Consider the following 19,653-nt stretch of genomic DNA (forward strand, 5'->3'; position numbering starts at 1 on the left):
TCTTCTGCTTCTGCACTATTTCAAAAGCTTGAGACTGAAAACATTCTAGCCTGAAATAAGATAGTGATGTACCTATCAGCAATCCATTTGTTTTCTCTTAGGAATTAATCATCTTCAAAAAAATGTTCTCTATTCTGGTACAATGAAGTCATGATATATTACATAATCTTCCCATTTATACAGTCTTTTCTCTTTAATCATTCACTCATTCAGATAAATCAACATTTAAGGAGCATACACTATGTATTAGGTACAGTGCTACACATTGGGGATACAGGATAAAATGTAGACTTGAGGATAACATTTTTTGTCTTATATATCACATTCCCTAATGAAACAAAAGGGTATACTATACATTATGGGCTAAATCTTTTCCCCTCAAAACTCATGTGCTAAAGTCTTAACCCCCAGTACCTCAGAATGACTATTTGGAGATAGGGCCTTTAAAAAGGTAATTAAGGTAAAATAAGGTCATTAGGATGGACCCAATCCTAATCCAATATTACTGGTATTCTTATAAGGAAAGGATATTAAGAAACAGACACATAAAGGATGGGACACAGCATGAAGACAGCCATCTATAAACCAAGGGTTTGAAATTTAAAAAAAAACCAAGGAGAGTGTCCTCAGAAGAAACCAGTTCTGCCAACACCTTGATCTTGAACTTCTAGCCTCCAGAATTGTGATAAAATAAATTTGTTGTTTAAGTTACTTAACCAGTGGTATTTAGTTATGGCAGCCCTTGAAAACTTATACAAAGTACCTAATCATAGTTGATCTGTGTAAAGACAGTTGCTACTGTGAAATTAAGATTTAATAACTTTGAAATAGGAACCACTATTCTTTCCAACACCACATGAAAAAAATTTGGTGATTTTTTAGAATATCATAGTAATTGTTGATAAATACAAAAATTATGAATGCTCACAACCAAAGTAGTATGCTCTGATATCTATAATCTGTGATCATCTTTTTAATTCAGGGGTCCAACAATGTTATAACACTGGAAAAATATACTGATATAGTTAAAAATGTACTTCCAAGCACACTACTGCTCCATTCATTTGAAAACCAATTTCAAATCATCTGTTAACGAGAAAGAAAAGTTGATAACAATCTATTAGGAATTCATACTATATTATAATTCTATTACAGCAGTTTCCTTGGATTATGGAACTAAGCATAGATACCTCCAGAAAAGAGGTCAAAAGAAAAGGGATGAACTTAGGAAGTATAATGCTAAGTGAAGCAAGTCAGTTAGAAACAGACAAATACCATATTATTTCACTCATGTGTGCAATTTAATAAACAAAACAAAGGAGCATGGGGGAAAGAGAGAGAGAGAATGAGACAGAGAGAGAGAGAGAGAAGCCAACAAACAGATATTTAACTTTTGAGAACAAACTGATGGTTACCAGAGGGGAGGTGGGGGGGGGGAAGGATGGTTGAAACAGGTGGTGAAGATTAAGGAGTATAATGGGGCACCTGGGTGGCTCAGTCAGTTAAGTGTCCAACTTAGGCTCAGGTCATGATCTCACAGCTCGTGAGTTCGAGCCCCAGGTCAGGCTCTGTGCTAACAGCTCAGAGCTTAGAGCCTGCCCTGGATTCTGTGTCTCTCCCTCTCTCTGTCCCTCCCATGTTCATGCTCTGTCTCTTTCAGTCTCTCAATAATGAATAAACAAAAAAAAAAAAAGATTAAGGAGTATACTTGTCATGATGAGCACTGGATGATGTATAGAATTGTTGACTCGCTATATTGTACACTTGAAACTAATATAACACTGTATAGTAACTATACTGGAATTAAATTTTTTTAAACTTAAAAAGAAGAGGGATTTTGAAAGCATAAATTTGGGGGTTTTATTCAATAATGCCATATCCACCTGTCCAAACATGTGTTTTATTTGGGAGTAGATAGGCCAGTTTGATCATCTGGAAATTCCAAAAGCATGTAGTTGTGGATTTGTTAAAATGTACATGCAGAGATTTGGGTAAGCAGCTTGATGTATTTTTCTCATGTGGGTCTTCTTTCTTTATTGTGGGAAAGCGGTGAATAATCCAGGGTCACTGAAAACCAAGAGAAGTATCAGCATACTTTGAACGAAGGCTAACAGTAATAATAATGTACATGTCAAAATGCCACTAGGATGAAGAAAACATTTCAAATGATGTACATATTGAAAAGTAATTGCCAAATATTTAGGTTAGGAAAACAGTATCAATTTGTATGAATGACTGAAAACCAAAGAAGGGTGGCAAACTAGTTCCCACTTGGCTTGGTTTATTCTACTTTATAGAATTATCTCTTTAGTTCCCTTATCTATAAAATTGGAATAAAACCTGTCCTATCCATTTCAGATCTGGGTTAGAGAATTTTGAAAACCACAAAATGTCCATAAAAATTGAAGTCATTGAATTATTTATACTATTTATCTTTGCATCCTTTGTGGTTTAGCATACAACTCTACCTCATATTGGCTGTCCATCAAAGTTTAGTTGAACAATAATTGTTTATCTAAGAGTTTTGCATATCTGTAGTACAAGGGTTTGAAATTTAAAAAAAAAAAAAACACTAAATGAATAAAAAGCACCAACTTTCCAAGGGAAGAAAAACATTGAAGCACAGTAAGGATACATTTTTAGAATGGGAAGAGAAATAAAGGAAGGAAAAATCCACCATAAAGAAGCAGGCCCCCGAAGTTAAAGGACTTCCTACTTATGGTTATACCTGAGTTTAAGTAAAACACACTTGTAAAAGAATATTTCTTAAAGGATTCTTACAACAGACATATGTCTAGAATGGTTTTCAAAATTAGAAATGTAGGGCTTCAAAATATCAGGAAATCATTTTTTTATGTACATTTTCAGTTAAATGTAACCTTTTTATTTCTGGGTATTAAAAATATATATCAACTTAGAGATTAAACATACTGCTGATGTGCTAATGGAATAAACTAAAAAATCTAAGTGTTAAGTGAATATTCTTTTGAAATTTCTAAAATATTGGTAACATTAAAAATATGTATTTTATTTCAGGAAAAATAATCATTCCACACAAACTTTAAAAGTAAATATAAATGGATCACAAACTAGGAAATATAAGATATCTCTACTCATTTTGACAACATAAAACAATTAATTCATGTCAGTAATCTACTAAAGAAGAATTATAACACCTTTTTTTTCTAGCCTGGACACAGTTGGGAGAAGTAGGGGACTAGGTGATGAATATGGTATCAAATATCTTTTATCAGTGAGCTGTTACATAATACCAAATGTGAACATTGTCTTGAGAAATGGAAAAATTAATTCTAACTAAACTAGACATATTAAAATTATACTAACTATAATTTAGTCTTGTCAATAATATGCTAGATACATACATGAAGTTTGGGAAGCAATTTAATTAACTTTGCTTGTTTTAACTGAAGAAAAGAGATCAGATGACCATGAAAGTCTAAAGCTATGATAAGTGAGATGAAGTAGATCAGTTGTTTAAATCAGCCAATCACAAAACAGCATCAGGCAACATAAGCAATACCTAAGTTCAAATTTAAAGAACACTGTTTAAAGAATCTCTGCATCACAGAGCAATCTCTACAACATTCCATTATTAAACAAAAAAGAGACAGCTACAAAAAAACACACATCTGCCAGCATCACACTGGAATAGGCAACTACATCCCCTCAAATCCTATATTTTAAACCAGTAAACAAAGAGATAAATTTATATGGTTAGTGTTTCTTATCACCCACATCATTTAACTGACACAAAATGAGTACCTGAACCATTGCACAGCAAATGTACATTGTTTTAAGTTCCAATAGCTCAGGCTATAAACTAAATCAAATCCTTGGAAGTGATTCTAGGTCTCTTATTTTCCAATACTTCAGATTTCCCTTTCTAGATACTGAAGTTGACTGTCTAATTTAAATCATATTAACATCTCTCACTGTATATTTTACTGCTTTTCCATTAAAACTGTAATTCTTGACTCATCTTTCATTAAAATTGGGAAGGCAAATATTTGACAATAACCCTATGTATATATCTATATTTTTATGTTGGCTACACATGTACTTATGTACACATGCACACACACAGTTGTTTTGGGTTTTTTTTTGTCTTCCTTCTGTGGTGTGGGGCATGGCATTTTCTTGTTAATTTATTAATACTCAAATACACCCTTCCCCACTGCCTTTTGTATTTTCTTACACTTTATGTTTTATAAACTAGTAACATAATTACATCTATGCCTCTTAGTACACATGATCTGTAATAAAGCTTTAGATGACTTTGATAGTAGCTTACATTTAATTATAGTCAAAATTAACATGTTATTAATATTAAGTAAATTGCAAAAGCTGTAATGACAACATTTTACCTCTTATTAAGCAGAAGTAAGATTATTATTACATCATCACAACCTGAAGAGGCAGTGAATTTTTACATAGAATATTTCAAATAAGAGTCTTGGATAAATCCAACTTAAATATCTCTGCTGGTCCTATCTGAAAAAATCCTCTTATAAACTAGTATCAAGGAAAAAAAAGGACATCAAGGTTGATTTTATCAATAACTAAATAAAAAAGGATGGAGCTTTCCTTATTTTCCACTTCTTTGAGTCTACACAATACACAGATGACTTAGTATGAGGCACACTGGGTCATAAGTCTTGTTTCTGCTATTGTTACTTTGATGACCTAGTATAACAACCTCTCCAAGTCTCAAAAGACTTACCTAAATATACAATGAGGTTATTATAAAATATTATCTCTGAGGCTCCTTACAGTTTAAACAGTCCATAATTCCATGAAAATATCAATTAAAATGATAATCATAAAATAACAAAATAAATGTGGATGTCCGTCTTAGACACTTCTTGAAATCTTAAGAACACTCTTCCATAAAACTAGACCTTGGGGCACCTGGCTGGCTCAGTTGGTTGGGCGTCCAACTTCGGCTCAGGTCATGATCTCAGCGTTCCTGAGTTCAAGCCCTGTTTTGGGCTCTGTGTTTACGGCTCAGAGCCTGGAGCCTATTTCAGATTCTGTATCTCCCTCTCTGTCTCTGCCCCTCTCCCTCTCATGCTCTGTCTCTCTCTCTCTTTCTACCAAAAATGAATAAACATTAGGAAAAAAAATTAAAAAGAAAACTAGACCTTGTACAATGAGAGTCTAGTATATAGGCCTGGCATTGAATGGCCTAATAGTTAAATGGTCTTTAAAATTGGTTAGAAACTTCTAGGGCACCTGGGTGGTACAGTCAGTTAAGCATCCTACTCGAGATTTCAGCTCAGGTCATGATCTCGCAGTTCATGAATTCAAGCTTCATATCAGGCTCTGCACTAACATTGTGGGACCTGCTTAAGATTCTCTCTCTCTCTCTCTCTCTCTCTCTCTCTCTCTCTCTCTCTTTCTCTCCCCACACACACACTTGTATTCTCTCTCTCTCTCTCAAAATAAATGAATAAACTTAAAAAAAAAACTAGTTAGAAACTACTGAAATAATTTAGTTGTAATACTTTTTCAAAGCCAGGAAATGGATTTTAAATGATCTCAGGTTAAATATTTCTACATTAAATCTCCTTTCTACCCAAAAGTTGAGCATAACCTGATTTAGTTTAATTTAGAAGACTGTGTACTTTAGTGCTACGCTTACTCATATGCTAGCAAGTAAAAATTTAATTCATTACACTAAAAATGAGTGAATTTCATGGCATGTAAATTATACCTCAATAAAGTTGTTTAAAAAAAACTTCACTGGGGCCCCCCGGGTGGCTCAGTCAGTTAAGCGTCTGACTTGATTTCAGCTCAGGTCATGATCTCACAGTTCATGAGATCAAGCTCCTCATGGGCTCCACACTGTCAGCACAGGACCTGCTTGAGATTCTCTCTCCCTTCTCTCTCTGCCCATACCCCAGCTTGTGCTCTCTCTCTCTCTCAAAATAAATAAACATTTTTTTTAAAAAGCGCTTCATGTATAAAAATTCTAACAAGAAAACTGTCTTATATTTTAAACTGCTATTATTTTATTAATAATTGAATTTGCTTACTATTAACTTACCTGACTAAATTTATTTAAGTGACAGAAGACTTTCTCTTTTCCCATTATTCTCTTTCCTTATATTTTAAAAATGTACGTTAATGAATTAATGTGAGTACTTACTTGGCAAGAATCTGCTTCTCCCTCTTCCATTGGCTCATCAACCATTTTAAGACCATCCACCTGAAAAATATTCAAATCAAAAACCAAAGTTCAGGATTACTAGAACAAGAGTAAGAACTAAGAAAAATACAACAACTAGGCATTTCCCATCACGATCTAACAAGATCCACTCTTACTGAAACACAAAGTGACAAAGGACATATAAAAGGTATTTAGAAAAGGAACATTAAATATGGTTTCCAGATTATTCTTGAGAATCCTTAATTTTGAGAGCTGTAGATTTCATTCCATAGTATTTAGAACATTGCTATGATAGATTAACATATACTAACATATGACCTTTGTGGTTTCATTAATAGTATCCCCAGCCCAACACCAAGAAGTCAATTAAAAATAGGGCGCCTGGGTGGCCCAGTAGGTAGAGCATCCAACTTCAGCTCAGGTCATGATCTCACAGTCTGTGAGTACGAGCCCTGCATCGGGCTCTGTGCTGACAGCTCAGAGCCTGGAGCCTGCTTCTGATTCTGTGTCTCCCTCTCTCTCTGCCCCTCTCCTGCTCATTCTCTGTCTCTGTCTCTCCAAAATAAATAAATGTAAAAAATATTAAAAATAGGCAGAGGATCTAAATAGACATATTTCCAAAGACATACGGAAGTTCAATAGGCACATGAAAAGATGCTCAACAGTACTAATCATCAGAGAAATGCTAGTCAAACCCACAATGAGATAACATCTCACACCAATGAGAGTGACAATTATAAAAAGACGAGAAATAACAAGCATTGATAAGGATGTAGAGAAAACAAAACCATTGTGTAGTGCTGGTGAAAATGTAAATTGGTGTAGTCACTGTGGAAAATAGTATAGAGGTTCCTCCAAAAATTCAAAGTAGAAATAGTATACAATCCAACAATTCTACTTCTGGGTATTTACCTAAAGCAAAAAATAAAAATAAAAATAAAACACTGATTGGAAAAGATACATCCACTCCTATGTTCATTGCAGCATTACTTGCAATAGCCAAGATATGGAAGCAACCTAGGTATCCACTGGTAGATAAATGGATAAATAAGATGTGAGATACGTGTATGTGTATATACACACATTGACTCATTTCACTTAAGATAACACACTTAATATAACTCTCTAGATTCCTCCATCTTGTCATGGCCATATTTCATTCATTGTTATGGCAGAGTAATATACTATGAGTGTGTACATACACACACACATATGTATATGTATATATATGTGTGTATATATACACACATATATATGTGTGTATATATGTATGTATGTATATATGTATATACATATATATGTGTATATGTATGTATGTATATATGTATATATGTATGTATATGTATGTATATACAAATATATACATATTTGTTCTGGTTCTTTTTAGATTCTACATGTAAGTAAAATCATATGTTATTTGTCTTTGACTCATTTCACTTAATATAACACTCTCTGGATTCCTCCATGTTGTCATGGCCATATTTCATTCATTTTTATGGCGGAGTAATATACTATGAGTGTGTACATGGAGGAATCTAGAGAGTGTAGAATCTAAAAAGAACCAGAACAAATGAACAAACAAAACAAAACAGAAACAGACTCAAAAATACAGAGACCAAACTGGTGGTTCTAGAGAGAGGGGAGGGATGGGGAAAATAGGTGAAAGGGATAAAAAGGTTCATAAACTTCCAGTTATGAAATAAGACACAAAGATTTAATGTACAACATAAGGAATATAGTCAGTAACATTGAAATAACATTGCATGGTGACAGATGATAATTACACTTATTATGGTGAGGATTTCAAAATAAATATAAATGCCAAATCACTGTATTGTACACCTGAAATTAATATAACGTTGCATAACAACTATACTTTAAACATTTTTTAAGAATAAATTTTTAAATTTATTTCTTTCTTTTGACAGAGAGAGAGAGAGAGAGAGAGAGAGAGAGCACAAGTGGGGAAGGGTCGGAAAGAGAGGGAGAGAGAGAGAATCTGAAGCAGGCTCCACACTGTCAGCACAGAGCCCAATGTGGTGCTCAAACTCACAAACGTGAGATCATGAACTGAGCTGAAATCAAGAGTCGGATGCTTAGCCAACTGAGCCATCTAGGTGCCCCTAATTAAAAAAAATTGAAGTTCTCCCTAACCAAATATTTATGAGATGGGGGGATGCCATACAGATATCTACTGTGGAGATATATTTAAAGAAAATTAAGATGGGAAGAGTTTTATGTAATTGCACTATTGTTAATTCCTTTCCTTTCCTTTAGTTCAATTAAATTTTGAGTTACTCTACAGAAGAATAAACTATAGGAAAATATGTATAAGTAGTGATGAAAACAAAATTAATTTAACATACAAAGTTCAGTAGGTAATAATATTCTTAAAGCACTATTTTCGGAAAGAGTTAATTGCAGAGGACTTAGATCAGGAGTCTGCAAACTATGGCCCAATGGGCCAAATCTACCCCACTGTTTTTGTTGTTGTTGTTGTTTGTTTGTTTTTTGTGTTTGTTTGTAAATAAAATTTACTGTAACATAGACACATCCATTTGTGTCCATATTATTTATGGATGCTTTCTCACTGCAACAGCAGAGTTGAATAGATGAGAGTCCCCTATACTTGCAAATCCTGCAATATTTACTGTTTGTCTCTTTACAGAAAAACTCTGTCAGCTAGTGATCTAAGATATTTGAAAATTAAGCACAGCAAGATGGTCTAGAAAAAAAGAAATTTAACCACTGCCTATTTATGAATCTACAGAAAGGACAGGAAAGGAAAAGAAAGGAAAGGAAAGAAAGAAAGAAAGAAAGAAAGAAAGAAAGAAAGAAAGAAAGAAAGAAAGAAAGAGGGAGAGAGAGGAAGGATGGATGGAAGAAGGAAGGAAGGAAGGAAGGAAGGAAGGAAGGAAGGAAGGAAGGAAGGAAATAGAGCTTCTGGTGACAGCCAAGAAGAAATAAGTTTATCTGTCCTCTAGTTATATATTAAAATCTCCACACAAAATACAAAAAGGACTATCTAAGGACTCTGAAATTAAATATTAACAAGCAGTTTAGGGATGGACAACAAAATTCAAAGAATAACTAGTATTGTGGTGAGTTTCCTGGGTTTATTTCCAAACTTTCTCTCTTGACTTTGACCCAAGAAGAGACTGATTCAAGGAACTCCAGAGTAAGAACAATATTTCCAAAAGAAACTCCACTTTTTTCAAAGAGGACCAGGAAAAGATGCACTTTTGAGCTGGTGAACAAAAAGAGAATCACAAGTTTTCTTTTTTTCCCATTTTTTTTTCTTTTTTGACTCCCACTCCTGATCCAAGGCAAGCCCCAATTAAGAGAAAACCTATCTGATCAAAGAGACAAGGAAAAGAGGCCCATATGATTTTTTAAGAGGGTAGGGTAATCCTTGTTATATTTTTCACGTTCTCCTTCATTTCACCCCAAAGGCAGCCCCAACAGTACTAACCTGTGAGACATCATCAAAGACTAAAACTCAGAGAAACTCTACTTCTGGTCAGTGGAATAAGGATAAAGGGCCCATTGAACTGGAGAATTCATAGAAGAAATCATGGAAAGACAGAATTGGAAAACGAGATCCCTAATGCTGTGTATGAACAGACACAAGTCCTAGTCTAAACAACAAATTGCATATATGTGGAACAGAATCAAAGAAGCCTAACAAAGTGCTTGAAAACTGAACTGCAGTATCAACCACTGCTCAGTTCTCAAACTAACCACTGAGTTAGCACATGCAGAGTTCTGACCCAAACAATCTGAAGAAATAATCAACACTGGAACCATCACACAGAGAGGGGGAGATAGAACTTGAACCTAACCAGGAATACTGTGCGCTGAAACAGTCAAAATTAACAAGAATCAATCCCAGTATAACTCCAATGTTGAAATATCTGACAAGGATCATGCAGCTATTATAAATATGCTTTTGGTTAAAAATAAACACAATTGAAAAATAAACACACTTGAGTCGAATGTTTAAAGTTATCAGCAGAAAAATATAAACTATTAAAAAAAAAAAGAAATGTAGAGGGGCGCCTGAGTGGCTCACTTAGTTAAGCATCTGACTTCAGCTCAGTTCATAATCTCGTGATTCATGGGTTCCTGCCTGCATTGGGCTCTATGCAGGCAGCTCAGAGCCTGGAGCCTGCTTCAGATTCTGTGTCTCCCTTTCTCTCTGCCCCTCCCCTGCTCACACTCTGTCTTTCTCTCCTTCAAAAAATAAATAAACATTTGAGAGAAGCTGTGCCTCTGCAACCAATCAGAGCCGCTTCCCCAAGCAGCTGCAGTGTCCATGTTGATGGCCCAAAACCGAAGTCCTTAGGCAGAGCAGAAGGGGAACCTGCAGGGGGAATTCTGACAACAACCTGTGACTTTTCTCTGGCTGTCCGAGCATGGCCTCTGGAATCAGACCACTTAGATTAAAGTCCTAGCTTGACCACTTGCCATCTGAATGCTCTCCAGCAAGTTATTTCACTTCTCTGGGTCTCAGTTTCCTTATCTGTAATAATAGTATTTACCTCAGAGGATGACTATGAAGAACTAATGAGTTAACATTTGCAAACATCCCAATAGGGTGGAGACACATCTCTGCTGATCTCTCCTGCATCTGCTCTCAGGGATATACAATGTGTTACCACTGAGAGTGGGCAGTAGTTAACTTCTCAGCAGAGGAGAAGGTGGTGGCATAGGAGGACTCTGGGCTCACCATGTCCTGCTGATCACTTAGATTCTACTCACATCTGTCTAAATAACCCAGAAAACTGCCAGAAGACTAGCAGCACGGACTCTCCAGAGCCAAGCATACGCAAGAGGCACACTGAAGAGGGTAAGAAGGGCAGAGAGGTGGTGCACGTTACACGGACTGGTGGGAGGGAGCCAGGAGAGTGGAGGGGCAGACCGCCTGACAAGCCAGAGCCCCCAAGTCTGGCTTGGAAGAGCAGAGGGGCCAAACTGCATGAGTTCTGACAGCCAGCGGGACTTAACTACTGGAATGTTATAAGTCAAAAGCTCTGCTCAGAGAGCGGGAGGGTGAGAGAACACTGGGAGGGAGAGGTGTTGAACCTTGAAAGAGCTCAGCTCAGCGGGGAAACAAAGGCACTGGCCAACGCCATATCCCTCTCCCATCCCCCACCTGAAATCCTAAAGGGAAGCAGTTCCCATCACCAAACTTGCTTGCACTGCGCACACACCCAACACTGCTTCTGTGGATCCATCCCTCCTACGGGTCAGCCTGCCTCTTACGCAGTGCTGCAAGGCCCCTCCTGCAGGGGACCACCAACAGCAAAGCAATGCTAAGCCTGCCCATCCCGCCCCTGTGCACCTTGCAGATCCACCCCAGCTAATACGCCAGATCCCATCAAAGCAGCACCACAAGCCTGGCAGTGTGCAAGTAGCCCAGACAGAGGCCACACCACTCCGCAGTGAGTCCTGCTCCAGGGAAAGGGGAAGATAAGGTACACACCAGTCTGACTGTAGCCCCAGTGGTGGGCTGGGAGCTGACATCGGGTCTGACTGCTGCCCCACCCACCAACACAACTTACTCCATACAACACAGGGGAAGTGCCCTGCAGTTCCGTGCCACTCCAGGGACTATCCAAAATGAAGAAATGTAAGAATTCATCTCAAAAGAAACTCCAAGAAGTAGTGACAGCTAACGAATTGATCAAAAACTATTTAAGCAATATAACAGAACAAGAATTTAGAATAATAGTCAAAAATTAAGCATAGAAGTCAGCAGAGAAACTATTGCTACAGAGATCAGGGGACTAAGAAACAGTCACGAAGAGCTAAAAAAATGCAATAAATGAGATGCAAAATAAAATGGAGGTGACCACAGCTCAGATTGAAGAGGCAGAGGAGAGAATAGGTGAATTAGAAGATAAAATTATGGAAAAAGAGAAAGCTGAGAAAAAGTTAGATAAAAAAATCCAGGAGTATGAGGGGAGAATTAGAGAACTAAGTGATGCATTCAAACAGAACGATATCCCCATCATAGGAATACTAGAAGATGAAGAGAGAGAAGAGGGGGACTGAAGGTGTACTTGAAGAAACCATAGCTGAGAACTTCCCTGATGTGGGGAAGGAAAAAGGCATTGAAATCCAAGAGGCACAAAGAACTCCCTTCAGAGGTAACTTGAATCTATCTTTGACATGACATATCATAGTGAAACTGGCAAAATACAAGTATAAAGACAAAATTCTGAAAGCAGCTAGGGATAAAGAGGCTGTAACTTACAAAGGTAGACACATAAGAGTAGTGGCAGATCTATCTACTGAAACTTGGCAGGCCAGAAAGGAATGGCAGGAAATCTTCAATGTGATAGACAGAAAAAATATGCAGCTGAGAATCCTTTATCCAGCAAATCTATCATTCAGAACATAAGGAGAAATAAAGGTCTTCCCAAACAAAAACTGAAGGAATTAATCACCAGTAAACCAGCCCTACAAGAGATGCTAAGGGGAACTCTGTGAGTGAAATCTTTCAAGGACCACAAAGTACCAGAAATATCACTACAAGCATGGAACCTACAGACATCACAATGACTCTAAACCCATATCTTTCTATAATAACACTGAATGTAAATGGACTAAATTCTCCAACCAACAGACATAGGGTATCAGAATAGATTAAAAAAAAAAAAAACAAGACCCATCTATTTGCTGTCTACAAGAGACTCATTTTAGACCTGAGGTCACCTTCAGTTTGAAATTGAGGGGATGGAGAACTATCTATCATGCTGCTGGAAGTCAAAAGAAAGCTGGAGTAACATACTTATATGAGACAAACTAGACTGTAAATTAAAGGCTGTAACAACAGATGAAGAAGGGCATTATATAATAATTACAGGGTCTATCCATCAGGAAGAGCTAACAAGTATAAATGTCTATGCACCAAAGACAGGAGCCCCCACATATATAAAACAATCACAAACATAAACAACCTTATGGATAAGAATGAGGTAACTGCAGGGGACTTTAATACCCCACTTACAACAATGGATAGATCATCTAGACACAGGATCAATAAAGAAACGAGGGCCTTGAATGACACATTGGATCAGATGGACTTGACAGTTATATTTAGAACGCTGCATTCCAAAGCAACAGAATATATTTGCTTCTTGAGTGCACATGGAATATTATCCACGATAGATCACATACTGGGTCACAAAACAGCCCTTCATAAGTATACAAGTATTGAGATCATACCATGCATACTTTCAAACCACAATACTACAAAGCTTGAAATCAACTACAGGAAAAACCCTGGAAAACCTCCAAAAGCATGGAGGTTAAAGAACACCCTACTAAAGAATGAATGGGACAACCAGGCAATTTAAAAAATATATGGAAACCAATGAAAGTGAAAATACAACAATCCAAACGCTTTGGGATGCAGCAAAGGCAGTCCTGAGAGGAAAAAACTTTGCAACCCAAGCCTATCTCAAGAAACAAGAAAATTCCCAAATACAAAATCTAACAGCACATCTGAAGGAAATAGAAGCAGAACAGCAAAGAAGCCCAAACCCAGCAGAAGAAGAGAAATAATAAAGATTAGAGCAGAAATAAACAATATAGAATCTAAAAAAACTGTAGAGCAGATCAATGAAACCAAGAGGTTTTTTTTTGTTTTTTTTTTTTTTTTGAAAAAATAAACAAAATTGATAAACCTCTAGCCAGGCTTCTCAAAAAGAAAAGGGAGATGACCCAAATAGATAAAATCATGAATGAAAAAGGAATTATTACAACCAATCCCTCAGAGATACAAGCAATTATCAAGGAATACTATGAAAAATTATATGCCAACAAACAGGTCAACCTGGAAGAAATGGACAAATTCCTAAGCACCCACACACTTCGAAAACTCAAACACGAAGAAATAGAAAATTTGAACAGACCCATAACCAGCGAAAAAATTGAATCAGTTGTCAATCTCCCAACAAATAAGAGTCCAGGACCAGATGGGAAGATGGCTTCCCAGGGGAATTCTACCAGACATTTAAAGCAGAGATAATACCTATCCTTCTCAAGCTATTCCAAAACACAGAAAGGGAAGGAAAACTTCCAGACTCATTCTATGAATCCAGCATTACTTTGATTCCTAAACCAGTCAGAGACCCAGTAAAAAAAAAAGAGAACTACAGGCCAAGATCCCTGATGAATATGGATGCATAAATTCTCAATAAGATACTAGCAAATCAAATTCAACAGCATATAAAAAGAATTATTCACCATGATCAAGTGGGATTCATTCCTGGGATGCAGGGCTGGTTCAACATTCGTAAATCAATCAATGTGATACATCACATTAATAAAAGAAAAGAAAAGAACCATATGATCCTGTCAGTCAATGCAGTAAAAGCATTTGACAAAATTCAGCATCCTTTCTTAATAAAAACCCTCAAGAAAGTCGGGATAGAAGGAACATATGTAAACATCATAAATGCTATTTGTGAAAAGCCCACAGCTCATATCATCCTCAATAGGGAAAAACAGAGGTTTCTCCCTGAGATCAGGAAACGTCAGGGATATCCACTCTCACTGCTGTTGTTTAACATAGTGTTGGAAGTGCTAGCATCAGGAATCAGACAACAAAAGGAAACCAAAGGCATCAATATTGGCAAAGATGAAGTCAAGCTTTCACTTTTTGCAGATGACATGATATTATACATGGAAAACCCGAGCGACTCGGGTACAGGAATTCATGAATTCATGCAAATTCAGCAAAGTCACAGGATACAAAATGAATTCAGCAAAGTCGCAGGATACAAAATCAATGTACAGAAATCAGTTGCATTCTTATACACTAACAATGAAGCAACATAAAGGCAAATAAAGAAACTGACCCCATTCACAATTGCACCAAGAATCATAAAATACCTAGGAATAAACCTAAGCAAAGATGTAAAAGATCTGTATGCTGAAAACTATAAAAAGTTTATGAAGGAAATTGAAGAAGATATAAAGAAATGGAAAAATATTCCATGCTCATGGATGGGAAGAATAAATATTGGTAAAATGTCAATATTACACAAAGCTATCTACACATTCAATGCAATTCCAATCAAAATTGTACTAGATATCTTTGCAAAGCTAGAACAAGCAATCCTAAAATTTGTATGGAACCACAAAAGACCCCGAATAGCCAAAGTAATTTTGAAGAAGACCAAAGTGGAAGGTATCACAATCCCAGACTTTAGCCTCTACTACAAAGCTGTAATTATCAAGACAGCATGGTATTGGCACAAAAACATAGACCAATGGAATAGAACAGAACCCCTTGAATTAGACCTACAAAAGTATGGCCAACTAATCTGGCCAACTAAGCAGGAAAAAATATCCAATGGAAAAAAGACAGTCTCTTTAACAAATGTTGCTGGGAGAACTGGACAGCAATATGCAGAAGGATGAAACTAGACCACTTTCTTATACCATTCACAAAAATAAACTCAAAATGGATAAAGGGCCTGAATGTGAGACAGGTAACCATTAACACCCTAGAGGAGAAAGGAGGAGAAAACCTCTCTGACCTCAGCCGCAGCAATTTCTTACTTGACATTTCCCCAAAGGCAAGGGAATTAATAGCAAAAATGAACCATTGGGACCTCATGAAGATAAATAGCTTCTGCACTGCAAAGGAACAATCATCAAAACTAAAAGGCAACCAATGGAATGGGAAAAGATATTTGCAAATGACATATCGGACACAGGGCTAGTATCCAAAATCTATAATGAGCTCCCCAAACTCCACACCCAAAAAACAAACAATCCAGTGAAGAAATGGGAAGAAAATATGAATAGACACTTCTCTAAAAAAGACATCCAGATGGCCACCAGGCACATGAAAAGATGCTCAACGTCGCTCCTCATCAGGGAAATACAAATCAAAACAACACTCAAATACCACCCCATGCCAGTCAGAGTGGCTAAAATGAACAAGTCATGAGACTATAGATGCTGGAAAGGATGTGGAGAAATGGGAACCCTCTTGCACTGTTGGAGGGAATGCAAACTGGTGCAGCCGTTCTGGAAAACAGTGTGGAGGTTCCTCAAAAAATTAAAAATAGATCTATCCTATGACCCAGCAATAGCACTGCTAGGAATTTACCCAAGGGATACAGGAGTGCTGATGTGTAGGGGCACTTGTACCCCAATGTTTATAGCAGCACTCTCAACAATAGCCAAATTATGGAAAGAGCCTGAATGTCCATCAACTGATGAATGGGTAAAGAAGATGTGGTTTATATACTCAATGAAATACTACATGGCAATGAGAAAGAATGAAATATGTCCTTTTGTAGCAACATGGATGGAACTGGAGAGTGTTATGATAAGTGCAATAAGTCATACAGAGAAAGACAGGTACCATATGTTTTCACTCTTATGTGGATCCTGAGAAACGAAACAGAAGACCATGGGGAGGGTAAGGAAAAAAAAAAAAAGAGGTTAGAGAGGGAGGTAGCCAAAACATAAGATACTCTTCAAAACTGAGAACAAACTGAGGGTTGATGGGGAGTGAGAGGGAGGGGAGGGTGGGTGATGTGTATTGAGGAGGGCACCTTTTGGGATGAGCACTGGGTGTTATATGGAAACCAATTTGACAATAAATTTCATATTAAAAAAATAAAATTAAAAAATGTTAAATAAATAAATAAATAAATAAACATTTAAAAATTAAAAAAAAATAGAAGTGCTTCAGTGGCTCAAATTTTTGAATGTCCGAATTTTGATTTTGGCTCAGGACATGATCTCAAGATTTTTAAGTTGGAGCCCCATATCAGTCTCTGTGCTGACAGCACAGAGCCTCCTTGAGATTCTCTCTCTCTCTGCCCCTTGCATGTTTTTTCTCTCTCTCCCTTTCCCTCTCTCTCAAAATAAATAATCTTAAAAATGTAAATAATTTTAAGATATAATTGTATGATTAAAAGAATACTGCATTGGCTCAATAACAAAATGGAAATAGCAGAGAAAATAGCAAACTTTATGATATAGCTACAGAAATTAACCAGTATGAAAAAGAAAATGAAAAAAATATTAAATGCAAATGAAAAGAACCTCAATTACAAGTGGAATGTAAGAAGATCTAAAATCCATGTATTCACATCTTAGAAAAAGGAGAGGTACAGAATAATCTATTTAAATAAATAATAGTAAATCTATCCACATAAAATTTTAAAAAGAGAAAAATCTATTGAGACTAGTTGTTGCTTAGGGGTATATGATCAGGAAACGGGGGTAACAGGAAAAGGGTAAAAGTTTTATTCATGATGTGATAAAGAAAGTTCTAAAATTGTGGTGATAGCTGGGCATATCTGTAAATATACTAATATTCTGCTATGTAGAATCTTTTAAGTTTTTTGACGTACAATTGACGTAATATTACATTATTTTCATGTGTACAGCATAATGAATTAACATTTGTATTTGTTGCAAGATGGCCACCAAAATATGTCTAGTTACCATCTACCATCTTACAAAGTTAATACAATGTTATTAATTATAATATGTGCCATGCTGTACATCATATACACATGATTTGTTTTATAACTGGAAGTTTGTACTTCTTAATTTCCTTCAACAATTTCACCTCCCCAATCCCTGATCCTTCTGTCAACCACCAATCTGTTCTCTGTATCATGAATTTGGATTTTGTTTGTTTTATTTTTATTCTGCATGTACATAAGATCATGTAGTATTTGTCTTTCTCTGTATAACGCATTTCACTTAGCATAATAACCCTGAAGGCCAATCCACACTATTGCAAATGATAGAATTTAATTCGCTTTTTTTGTGGATGAGTAATATTCCATTGAATGTGTGTAAAAATATACATATATCTCCTCTTGTTTACCATTCATCATCAATGGACACTTAGGTTGCTTCCATATTTAAATAATAGTGAAATAAATAATAGTTAATAAATCTTTTTGAATTAGTGTTTTCATTTTCTTTGGAAAGGTACCCAGTGGTGCAATTGTAGGATCCTACATACAGTAGCTTTATTTTTAATTTTTGAAAAACCTCAATACTATTTTCCATAGTGGCTGCACCCATATGTTTTCTCACCATGAAATTATGAGGTTTCCATATATTCCACATCCTCCCCAACACTGGTTATCTTTTTGATAACAGCCATTCCTAAAGGCTCTAGGTAATATCTCTGTTTTGATTTGCATTTTCCTGCTAATTAGTGATGTTGAGAATCTTTTCATATACTTTTTGGCCATCAGTATGTCTTCTTTAGAAAAATGTCTATTGAGATCCTCTGCCAATTTTTTAATTTTTTTAAAGATTTTATTTTTTTTAGTAATCTCTACACCCAACATGTGGCTCAAATTTACAATCCTGAGATTAAGAGTCACATGCTCTACCAACTCAGCCACCTGGGTGTGCCCCTGTGTCCATTTTTTAATGTGTATTTTTTATTTGTGTGTGTGTGTGTGTGTGTGTGTGTGTGTGTGTCTGTCTGTGTCTGTCTGTGTCTGTGTGTGTGTGTGAAAGAGAGACAGAGAGAGAGAGAGAGAGAGAGAGAGAGAGAGAGAGAGAGAACATAAGCAGGGGAAGGACAGAGAAGAGGGAGACGGAATCCCAAGCAGGCTCTGGGCTGTCAGTGCTGAGCCCAACACTGGGCTCAAACTCACCAACCGTGAGATCATGACCTGAGCTGAAATCAAGAGTTCCACACTTAACTGATTGAGCCACTCAGGCAACCATGCCTATTTTTTAAATCTGTTTCTGTTTTTGGTGTGTGTGTGTGTGTGTGTGTGTGTGTGTGTGTGTGTGTTAATTGAGTTGTATGAGTTCTTTCTATATTTTAGATATTAACCCCTTATCAGATATATGATTTGCAAACACGTTTCATTTCAATAAGCTGCTGAAAATTATTTTTTGATGGTTTTTCTTTGCTATTCCAAAGCTTTTTAATTTAAAGTAGTCCCAGTTAGGGGCACCTGGGTGGCTCAGTCGGTTAAGTGTCCAACTTCAGCTCAGGTCATGATCTCACAGTTGGTGAGTTTGAGCCCCTATGCTGACAGCTCAGAGCCTGGAGCCTGCCTCAGATTCTGTGTCTCCCTCTCTTCCTACCGCTCCCCTGCTAGCTCTCTCTCTCTCTCTCTCTCTCTCTCTCTCTCTCTCAAAAATAAACATTTTTTTTTAAAAAGAAAGTAGTCCCATATGTTTATTTTTGCTTTTTCTTCCTTGCATTTGGAGTCAGATCCAAAAACCATATTGCTAAAACTGGTATCAAAAAGCTTACCATCTAAGTTTTCTTCTAGAATTTTTATGGTTTCCAGTCTTAGAGCCAAGTATTTATTGCATTTTGAGTTAATTTTGTATATAGTATAAGCTAGTGTTCCAGTTTCATTCTTTGGAGTTAGCTGTCAAGTCTTCACAACACCATTTATTAAAGAGGCTGCATTTTCCCCATTGGATATTCTTGC

The 19,653-nt window shown here is 36.5% G+C and overlaps 1 protein-coding gene across 1 annotated transcript in view; it reads right to left on the bottom strand.

Moving 5' to 3' along the window:
• RPS6KA6 (ribosomal protein S6 kinase A6) overlaps nt 1-19,653 on the bottom strand; it is a 225,582-nt gene that overhangs the window by 147,146 nt on the left and 58,783 nt on the right. Inside the window, exon 2 of the mRNA XM_007087880.3 lies at nt 6,170-6,229. Within this exon, the coding sequence (XP_007087942.2) occupies nt 6,170-6,229 (60 nt within the window). The remainder of the gene's footprint in view (nt 1-6,169; nt 6,230-19,653) is intronic.

The sequence above is a fragment of the Panthera tigris genome, chromosome X (genome assembly GCF_018350195.1).
Source record: "Panthera tigris isolate Pti1 chromosome X, P.tigris_Pti1_mat1.1, whole genome shotgun sequence".
Lineage (NCBI taxonomy): Eukaryota > Metazoa > Chordata > Mammalia > Carnivora > Felidae > Panthera > Panthera tigris.